The 11,411-nt window shown below is 44.1% G+C and overlaps 1 protein-coding gene and 1 pseudogene across 1 annotated transcript in view; one reads left to right on the forward strand and one right to left on the reverse strand.

Annotated features, from left to right (window-relative positions):
- Nucleotides 1–6,747, reverse strand: part of PSAP (prosaposin) — a 32,593-nt gene extending 25,846 nt beyond the window's left edge. Inside the window, exon 1 of the mRNA XM_026004101.2 lies at nt 6,550–6,747. Coding sequence (XP_025859886.1) covers nt 6,550–6,589 — 40 coding nt within the window. The 5' untranslated portion in view covers nt 6,590–6,747. The remainder of the gene's footprint in view (nt 1–6,549) is intronic.
- A 448-nt stretch (nt 6,748–7,195) lies between these two features.
- On the forward strand, nt 7,196–10,963 carry LOC112924097 (RNA-binding motif protein, X chromosome-like; annotated as a pseudogene).
- Nucleotides 10,964–11,411: the final 448 nt, after the last annotated feature.

An 11,411-nucleotide genomic window follows, 5' to 3' on the forward strand; every position in this document is an offset into this window, starting at 1 on the left:
ACCATTTACAAACAGCCAATTTTTGAAACCCAACAGAGAGAAAACTACTTCTCAAATTATAGCTAGTTCCCTTTTCCGATTTACCACAAATCACAGCCACCAGAGTATCTAAGTTCTGTTAGGCTCCTATATCTCTACTGCCTACACAACACCCCTTCCAATAGGTTTGTGGGCCCCTCTAATCTGGACATAAACTGGTCAAGATTTCATCTGAGCTCAAATTCACTGCCAATTTGTCAACTCCAAGACACAAACTCTTAAAACTATTTTCAGTAAATTTTTTAAAAGATGTTTTTATTTGTGACAAAGACTTGGCACTACTAACATCGAAGTTTCGTGCAATTAACCTCAGCACTTCCTGGGCTGAAATCCACTTGGCTGTACCTCACACTCCCATTTAGCAAATCTAAGCACCTATTACGGGCAGAGCAGAGTCACTTGGCTGCAGATATACCAAGTGATCAAAACAAATACACATATCACAGAATGCCAGGTAGTGGTGAGTGCAATGAAGAAAAATGCAGCAAGGTCAAAAGAAAAACAAAACTAGAGCAGGATGGCATGGCCATTTGGACAGAGCAGTGGGGAACTGAGAAGGCAACAACTGAGCAGACAACTGAGTAGAGGGAGGAATCCACATGCATCATCTCAAGAGAAAGAGGGTCCAGGCAGGTGGAATACAAAATGCAAAGGTTCTGAGCTACATAAGGCACCAGAGACTGAGCGTGGGAGGGAAAAGGAAGAGGGAGAAGAGCTCTGAAAGGCACCCAAAACCTAGATAACATGCGATCCCATAAGACAAACCTTAAGTTTTTTAAAGATTTTATTTATTTATTTATTTATTTATTTATTTATTTATTTATTTATTTATTTATTTAATTTATGTATGTATGTATGTATGTATGTATTCATTCATTCATTCATTCATGGGAGACACAGAGAGGAAGAGAGACAGAGACACAGGCAGAGAGAGAAGCAGGCTCCATGCAAGGAGCCCAACATGGGACTGGATCCGGGGTCCCCAGGATCATGCCCTGGGCTGAAGGTGGCGCTAAGCCACCCGGGCTGCCCCCAAACCTTAAGTTTTATTCCTTGTGAGATACGAAGCCATGTGACCTCTGGTATCAATGCCTACAATTGCAGAACAACATCTCATCACCACTGGTACAGGATTTGTTTGTTTGTTTGTTTTTACTGTGACAAGTGACATCACAAAGACTGGCCAAAAGAACTTTCTCTAGTATCTCCCTCAATCTAATTTATGAAATATCCCTTAAAGTAATTTCTTGTCAAAAGCAGTTATCTGTCTAAATACGGCTAGGATTCAATTTTAAATTTTAAAAGTGTCATTAGTATTCTCATTTTTTTTCTGAAAAAAAGATGTTCATCAACGAAGTTAAATTGACACATGCATACAATGAAATCCTCTGTAACTGTTTTTTAAACAGCTGGGAGGTAGGAGGAGATTAAGGCACAACTAAGTGCAGCATGGTACTCTGGATTGGATCCTGGAACAGAAACATGAGATTAGTGGGAACACTGGTAAAGGCCACATCAAGTCTGCAACATAGTTAACACTGTCCTGATGTTCACTTCTTTCTTTTGGCAAGTACACAAGTGAATATATAAAATGTTAACAGTGGAGGAAGCTGGGTGAAGGGTATACAGGAACTCACCATACTATCTTTTTAATTTTTGTTTAAATCTAAAAGTATTCCAAAATTTAAAAGATAGATCTATCTGTACTAGCATGAAATGGCCTCTGAGGTATAAATTTAAAAAGAACGCAACCCTATTCATTCTTTTACAAAATTGGCAAAGTTTAAAGTCTGACAACATCAAACCTAGACCCCAGACCTAGAGAAATGTCTGCTCATGTGCACAAGTTTATAGAAGCAGTTTAAGATAAAAGCAAATCTAGAAATAATCTAAATATCTAGCAACAAAGTATGACATAAATGAAGTACCACAGTGAAAATGAAAGAGCTACAGGTTATTGACATGAATGAACTTCACTAGCCAAAAGAAAAAAACCCAAGAATACATACAATATTCGTAAAATGTTTAAAATACCCAATACTATACATACTGTTGAAGGTCATACACTTGAGAGGATGAAGGCCTGCAGGGAAATGATAAATAACAAGCCCAGGAAGGTGGTTATTTAAAAAAGGAGGAGGAGCTTGTTAGTCCCTGTTTCTTAACCAAATGCTGCATACATGGGTGCTCATTATAATTATTCTCCCACTTTTCTGGAGGCCTACAATGTTCTACATGTGAAAAAAGACCAAGCTGGTGTAACAGGCTACCATTTGTGGCTTAAAAAAAAAAAGAGAGAGAGAGAGAAGGGGGACTCTCACACACTGTCAACTATACGCTGCTCAGAAAGGCTCCCAAAGGAGCTTACCAGGCTATCTCTGGGAAAGGTCTGGGGGACAGTGGTGGGAAGGAAACACACTCTTTGTCCTAATTTTTACATGGTTGGACTTGTTCAGTGTGTGCAGCTATTATCTCAACAGTTCGCCCCCCTTTTCTGGATGGGGAAACCAGATGAGGGGACTTAAACAGGTACCATGGTAGTAACAAGAGCCTAGAAAAGGAATACTCAGATTACCAGGACAGAGGCCCTGATCTGCTGAGCTGCTGATAAAAGCTGATCTCCTACTAAACCAAGTCTGGCAACTACAGTAGACTCCCACCCCCTCTTAACTGCAGACTACCTACCCTCATTTGATTTCCTGCCCAATAATTACATACAGCACACACATTTCTAATTCAATTTAATGGTTTTATTAAATATAAGACCTCTGAAATGAATGAGGCTAGGGAATATCACAAAATCAAGGGCAGAGGAGAATTGCTGTGCAGGTACAACAAGGACAATGACAAACATGATACGGATTTTATTCATGGTATAACAGCCAACCTTACTGTACCTACTACCTATGCCATTCTACAGAGCAAAATAATAAAGCCTCATAGCAACCTTATTAGATAGGAATGATCAGTGACTCTATTTTGCAGATGAGGAAGTACAGTGTAACTTGTCCAAAATCATCAACATAGTATCAGCAACATAAAATTATCTTCCAGTTTCCTCTCAATCCCATTATAATTATAAATTCCCTAAGAAAACATGCAGTTTACATAGATTATTTTTCAGTACACAAATTATTACCCAAGGACAGAATTTTGGTCTTCATGGGGAAAAAAAAAAGCACCCAGTACCTTGCAAGAACCAAACTGTTCATCCCAATCACTGTATTTTTCACTATTGTTTTAAAATTATTTGGGGGGTGGAGGAAAAAGGGAAGGTAACATAATTAGTATTCCCTTCAGTTGGTTTAAAGAAAATCCTGAAAAAAGAAAAAAAGAAAATCCTGTCCTTCCTTCCTTCCTGGTGGCAGAATCAAACAGGAGCCAGAGAGCAAGGCTCTGAGCCTGACATCCAGTAATCTAGAATGACCATGCTAGAAGACTGTCTCCAAAAGCTGTGGCACACACTTGCCCAAGTAGCAAGGTCTTGGCTTAGAGAGCTTCCCATGCCTCATTATGTGCTTTCCGCAGCCAGCAGCACCATGTCCAGCCTCCCTCTTCCCCATCTAGTCAAGTCCCAGCCTGGCCATTCCAGTTTCACAAACCAAGAAAATGGAGGAACTACTCCTTCCTCTGATCTAGAAAAACCCAGACCAGTCAATCCAATATACTTCCACTTAAAGAACCACTTGTAAAATGTATTAAATACAACTTGTCAAATGCAATTAAAGCACTTACCAAATCCTTGACTGGCTAATACAAATAAACCCCTCATTAACTGCATTATTGTTTTCAGAATAAAATTAATGATTGAAAATTGAGAATTGGGATTTATTCTAAATTCCTGTCAGGTGAGAACTGAAGTTCTGCTGATATTCTGCAGACTGCACCATAAATTTATGTCTTGAATCATCATAAACATAAGCTATCAAATGAATATATACGTACACATAATACAGCCTAGCATCCCCAGAGAGCCTACCTGCCTCAGCACTGGGCACATAGCATTTACCTGGTTAGCCACTACACAAGGGACAGTAACAGGGCAGCTAGGCTTCACTAAGCACATACCACATTCCAGGCACCACGCCACATGCTTTACACATACCACCTCATTAATACTAGCCCTGCTTCTTCCACCAGGAGTCACCCAACAATATGCCCTTCGCATATGATTCCATTTGCAGAAAGTTCAAAAAGTTATTTTTACATCTATGGTGCTAGAAGCTAATTAAGTTGTTTCCTTTGCAAGTGTAACAGGGTAGCGATTGGGTGAGGCACAGGGGCTTCTGGATGCTGCTAATGCTCTCTATTCCTTGACCTGGGGGGGCTGCTTACAGTGGTTATGTTCATTCTGTGATAATTCATCACATTGTACATTTAAAATGTGCATGCTTTCAGTATGTAAATTACAACCCCTTCAGGTGACAAAAGCTAAGTGTTGATGGAAGGCTATGGAAAGTGCAAGCACTACCAGGAGCCCTGGGTTCTGATCCTGACTTCCCCTGTAAACAGCCTGTGATTTGGGGGCACATCAGTGTTTTCATTACCTACAAAGAAATTAGATTAGATGCTCTCCAATTTTCTCAATATACCATTACTTTCCTTTATCAGGTGAGGAAGAGCAAAGGACCATGGGATGAATTAAAAAAAAAAAAAACCCTCAAAACCAAGCGTCTCTATAATCACCAGGACATCATTATTAACTCACAACAAAGCTCATCCAGGTTCAGGATGACACTCTGTACTACAGTAGCGCCATGCTGGAATGGCAAGTTCTAAGAACCTCTCAGAGAGCAGAGAGCAGAGGATGGCTTCAGTCACCACACACCTTCACTAACAAACTCAGTCATCACTAGAAATTCTTAACGTTGGGGTAATCCTAAAGGCCAGACAGCAAGGTTAGAACAGGCCTATAATTGTAACATACTCCCATTTACTCAAGTGTTCAGGGAAAGGGAGAGGGTCTCTTGATTAACCAAATATTCTGGTTAACCATACTCCCAAATATACCAGAGGAGGATTTTACACTTCAAAAGAAACAAGTCCCCTTGTGGTGATTTGAGTGATTCAGAATTCCTCAGGGTCTCGTGAGGAGTGACTCACTGCCCAACAGGAACAACTGTTTGATATGGAACAAAAAGTCATTCTCTCAATCCGTGCAGAAAATTTAGAGACTAGTATTAGTTTATTCTACAGACCACAGAATATCAAGAAGGATCAACCCCAGTGAGAAATACATTTTCTTCAGTGACTATAAAATTGAAAATCTTTACAAGCAGATCACCTTTCACAGCATACAAGTAAAAGAAGTGTAAGAGCATCGTTTAAGGTCAAGACACATTCTTGGGAGGCACTCACAGCTAACACAAGAAAAAACATCTTCAACTTATTTCAACTATACAAGCTTATTTTTATTCATTTTTTTGGTTTTTCGTCAACTCCATCATCTATTTTATTACTGTTTATCAAAATCTGAATAGCTGCATGACAGAATGGAAGCCAGCCCCTAATTACAGTTAACTAGAGAAACAGAAATGGAGGTTGGCCTTAAAGATCAGGTTTATTTTCCTTTCTGTAAGCTATATAACCTGGAAAAAAAAGGGGAAAAAAAGACTTGGGATCTTCTCCGTATACAAATTAAAACCTGGCTTCACGACTATAAAACTAGAGGAGTTTGCTAAGTACTCAACTTCACTCACTTTCCTTTACTATGATGATTTAAAGGAGGTTATGATGCGAAGGCACGAGTCTGGGGCACAGAAACTGAGAAAGGTCACAGTGACATGGGGAGGGCAGGAGGGATCCTAATTCCAGGAAAGCAATGCAGCTGGTTCCCAAGTGTTTCCTTCATAGCCTGCAACGATTTTAATAACATTTCAGGGCAATCACAGCTTCTCACGTATTTATACATTTTCCTCTAGATAAAGGCCGCTGCTAAAACGGGCCAGCGGCTTTGCAAGATCTTTTAAAGGAGAGGAAACTTGAACTTCATTGCAAAATCATCTGCGCAAAACGCCGTATCATCTTTGAGATGCAGAACCAAGGGTAAATATATAGGTCCAGATAAACATCGACAGAGACAACATACTTAATGTGCTTCCTGCAATTTCAACATTATTAAAAACTGGGGCAAGTGAGGTCAGAATGGGTCCCGCTGGACGGGACTGCAGTCCGTCTCGGTCACGTGCGCCCGGCCCCCAGCACAGCACAGGTGCAGGAGGGGTCACCTGGGGGCGCCCCCAACCTGACCCCCGCGGGAGACGCAGCGACTCCCCGGCCCCGCCCCCCCGCCCGGGGCCCCGGCCCCGGCCCCGCCCCCGCCCCCTCCCCCGCCCCCTCCCACAGCCCCTGCGCCCGCAGGTAGCAGCGCCCGGCGCGCCTGCGCAATGAGCGCCCCTCGTCCACAACCGAGAACGGAGGAGCGAGGCCCCGGGCGGTCAGCGCCGGGACGGGTGGGCCACGCTCTGCGACGATCCCTTCCCCGACGGGGCGGGGGGTCTCAGGGCTTACCCGCGCCCAGGAGGCTGGCCAGGAGGCAGAGAACGTACATGGCGACGCCGACTCCGCAGCCTGCAATGCAGAGCGTCAGCTGATCCTCGGCGGCTATAAACCTGCCCCACCCCGAAGCCGCGCACTGCGCAGGCGCAAGCTCCGCCCGACCAGGCCTGCCCCCGCGCTCCCCGCCGCCCTGACTCAGCGGCGCGCACGGCGCCTGCGCGACGGGAGGTGGCGGGGAGGGAGGGGGATGGGAGGGGGATGGGACGGGGGATGGGACGGGGGACGGAAGGAGGGACGGGAGGGGGACGGGATGGGGGACGGGAGGGGGACGGGATGGGGGACGGGAGGGGGACGGGAGGAGGACGGGAGGGGGACGGGAGGGGGACGGGAGGGGGGACGGGAGGGGGACGGGATGGGGGAGGGAGGGGGACGGGAGGAGGATGGGAGGGGAACGGGAGGGGGACGGGAGGAGGACGGGGAGGGGGGATGGGAGGGGGGACGGGAGGAGGATGGGGGGGAATGGGAGGGGGGACGGGAGGGGGATGGGAGGAGGACGGGAGGGAGATGGGAGGGGGGCGAGGAAATGTGTGGTGGAAGGAAAGGGACAGGTCCTGCAAAGACAAAACTAGTAATTGAAGAAGTCCACATTAGAGATTTTATTATGTATGAATATCTTTCATGCCTCACATTTTTTTCCGTGATGTACCATTTTTTCTTATTATAGAGAAACAATATTCTGTTATTAATTCCATTCCATTTTTCAGGTGGGAATCCAAACTCAGAAAGGTTAACGACTTTATCTAAGTCCTCGAGGTTATTATTCAAACTCATCCACTGAACCCACATTGTCTCCCAAAGGATGTTTATCTATTTACCTAGCTGGGGCCCGAGTGTGGCCTCACTCTGGGCCCGGATTTTCCCTGTTAACTTTTCATATCCACAATCACTTCTCATAGCCTACAGACGCGCTTTCAATATTAAGTACTGTCCCTGCCAAGGTCCTACCCTGGTTTGTCCCAGAATTGAACAAAGTGGAGGGGAAGATGGGGAAGAATAAGAAGGGCCTCAGCCATTGGAGAAGTGAAGCTGGAATTTGAGAACCTGGCTGTGCATCAGCCAGAGGCCTTGTTGGAGAAGGAAGTGGCCCCACACTGGGCAGCCCTTAATCTTCTTCTCATTCCAGAATAAGAAAGCCGCAGGTGGCCCATACAAAATCACCTGCCCTCTACCTGTGTCAGATCCAGTCCGGTTCTGAGCAGAGGTCTGACCCTGCCCCTGTCCCCTCCTAAGGAACAAGTATCTGCCAGCCCAAGGAAGGAAAGGAGGGAAATCTAAGCCTATTAGGGCAAGTCTAAAGATCAGCTAGCTCCATTACATCTTTATACCAAAGGGGAAGTTGGGAAAGAGAGGGAAAGACATTTATCCAGTCATACCTGACCAGAGAGGGGCAAACCCAGTGATCCATCTGCCTCCAACAATCTGTACTCCTTTAGGAACCAGAACCGGCCACCAAAAGGTCTCAAAGCCTTTGGTTCACCTCCTCCCCACCACCCCCACACTGTGGCTCTTATTTCCCACTGGTTGCTGACAGGGAAGTGTGCACCCCAGTGGGCGATGTGAGAGCCCTGAGTAAAGTTGGGACAAGATTTGATCTAAACTGGGTACCTCACTGGTTGGCCTCAGTGGCCAGATGGCTGCACGGCTGCCCCATTTTCAGGCTTCCTAGGTACGGGCACAAGCACAAGGCCGATCACCCCAACAGCCAGATAAATACAAAGGAGGTGGGACTCTAGAACACAGCTCTGTCCCTCAGCTCCAGCAAAGCATCTCTGTGTGCCATACAGACATGACAAGACTCTCCGCCAAAAGGAAGTTTAGAGACCCTTTTGATCATATGCTCTCTCTTTGGTGGAGCTACTGAGCTCTCAGAGCTGCTGAATGACAGAGTGAACCAACCACAACTCTTTTGTAATACCCTCCTGTCTCATAACTAGAGGGATAAGACAATGTTTTTGAGATACGCTTTTTGCTGCCTTCATTTACATACCTAGAACACAAAAATATGATCCTGCATCCATCTTGCTCCCTGTAGGACAGAATTTTAATGAAGAATATAAAAACAGTAAGTGGATTATTGTAACTTTTTACCAAGTCAGTAGATGCTTAAATCTCTTAAAATACCTTCTTAGCCATCTGTACATAGGCAACAAAGAGCTGTGATATTGTTTGGACCCCTTGACCCTATAATACCATTCCAGGGAATATACCCCCCAGGAAAATAATCCAGAGCTAAGAAATATTTTATCCAAAGTGGTCACAGAAGGACTCGGTATAAGAGTGGATACTAGAAAGATCTCAAATGCTGAACAATGATAGCTAACTAAGGAAACTGTCCTGACAAAACACTAATACTCAAAAAGTGCCTTTGAAACATGAGCTAGAAGGAGCAAGGGCTGGTATACAGCAAGCCTCAGAGGGAAGTAGGTTCCAGGAAAATACAGGCAGAGCAAGGCCCAAGCCCCATTGTCCACTTCAAGTCCTGCTGCAACTGACTTGCCAGAGGATAGTGTGGAGCTGGAGAGGGAGCTTCAGCATCCCCCAGTCCAGGCACGCACAGGGGCAGCAAAGCCCTCCTGCCCTGTCTCCCCCCCTAGAAGTGGGATTTTTAGTGAGGAGAGGAACAGAGAACTGGAGGTGGGGAGAGAGTCTGCTGACTTGGATTATCTCATCTTTGCCCTATTTTACTCATTACAATGTCCACACGTGTTACTTTATGTTTTTTAACGAAAAAGATTAGCTCATTGTGCAATAGTGCTAGCAGTTTCACTCTTCCATTCTCAGAACCGGCAACCCTCCCTTGGGCTAAGCTGCTACAAAGCCCCTACTGGCGAGCCTGTAGGAACTTGGAATGGTCTTCACCCCTCTAACTCCCACCAGGGGGAAAAAATGGTTGAAGCAAATCACCCAGGAAATGAAAAAGCCTTTGAAGCAGTATTTGGCAAATATGGACAAATAGTGGAAGTTCTATTGATGAAAGATTGTGAAACCAACAAATCAAGAGGATTTGCTTTTGTCACCTTTGAGAGCCCAACAGATGCTAAGGATGCAGCCAGAGACATGAATGGAAAGTCCTTAGATGGAAAACCCATCAAGGTAGAACAAACAACTAAACCATCATTTGAAAGTGGTAGACATGGACTACTTCAACCCTCAAGAAGTAGAGGCCCTCCAAGAGGTCTCACAGGCAGAAGAGGAGGAGGGGAGGAACCAGGGGACCTCCCTCATGTGGAGGACACATGGATGATGGGGGCTATTCCATGAATTTTATCATGAGTTCTTCCGGGGGACCACTTCCAGTAAAAAGAGGACCACCAACCACCAGAGTGGCAGTCCTCCTCCTAAAAGATCTGCCCCTTCAGGACCAGTTCACAGCAGCAGTGGAATGGGAGGAAGAGTTCCTGTGTCATGTGGAAAAGATAGTTATGGAGGCCCACCTCGAAGGGAACCCCTGCCCTCTCATAGAGATGTTTATTTGTCCCCAAGAGATGACGGATATTCTACTAAAGATAGCTATTCAAGCAGAGATTACCCAAATTCTTATCAAAAAAGAGATTATGCACCATCACCAAGAGAGTATACTTACCATGACATGGTCATTCCAGTTCACATAATGACTACCCATCAAGAGGCTATAGGATAGAGATGGCTATGGTCATGATTGTGACTATTCAGATCACCCAAGTGGAGGTTCCTAGAAAGATTCATTTGACAGTAATGGTAACTCACATAGTGCTCCACCTATATGAGGGCCCCCACCATCTAATGGTGGAAGCAGTCGCGATGATTACAGCAGCTCACGTGACAGATACGATGGAAGTCAAGACAGCTACTCAAGCAGCCAAAGGGATCTCTCTATTCAAGTGGTCATGATCAGGTTGGCAGACAAGAAAGAGGGCTTCCCCCTCCTGCCCATGATTCCTACAGCAGTTCAAGCTACGGAGCACCAAGAGGTGGTAGCTGCAGAGGAAGCTGATCTGCTAGAGGGGGAGGCAGAAGCAGATATTAAAAACAAACAAAACTTTGGACCAAAATCCCCGTTCAAAGAAACAAACAAAAAAGTGGAACCTTTCCTGTCATAACTACCCAAGACTACTAAAAGGAAAAATTACATTACCGTTTTAAAATTTCCTGTTAAGTTCCCCTTCCATAATTTTTATGTTCTTATGAGGGAAAGAAAGTCAAATCTGTTTAATATTATTTGACCTTATGACATCGCTTTCGAGAAGCAAATGTTAAATGTGTTAAGACTTGACTCGTGTACTCGTGTTTAACTCTTCAAGTTAAACGAAGTGTCATTAAAGGCCACTTTCTATATCTGATTTTTCCTAGTAAATGAGGCAAAGCAATTCTAAGACCTTCCACAAACATCTAGCCATCTAAAATGGAGAGGTGGGTCAAAAAAATAATAAAATAAATAAAATAAAATAAAATAAAATAAAATAAAATAAAATAAAATAAAATAAAATAAAATAAAAAATAAAATAAAATAAAATAAAATAAAATAAAATAAAATAAAATAAAATGGAGAGGTGAACCCTCTGCCTATACAAGCAAGCTAGCTACTTGAGGGTGGTCGGGGTATGCTACGCTTAGGATTTCAGAGTGTCTTCAAACTGAAATCTCTATGTTCTCAGTAATGAAAAACCTGAGATCAGATGCTTATATAAGGAAAGTGCTTTTCACCCAGTAAATCCAAAAAAAGCAAATGGATAATGCTGGCCATATTTTGGGAATCTGCAAGAGCCTTCCCATCCTGCTTCCCCAATAAGACCATTTAAGTGTGTGTTAAGCAACTGCAGAAAACTAAATAAAAA

Source organism: Vulpes vulpes, chromosome 4 (genome assembly GCF_048418805.1).
Source record: "Vulpes vulpes isolate BD-2025 chromosome 4, VulVul3, whole genome shotgun sequence".
NCBI classification, from domain to species: domain Eukaryota; kingdom Metazoa; phylum Chordata; class Mammalia; order Carnivora; family Canidae; genus Vulpes; species Vulpes vulpes.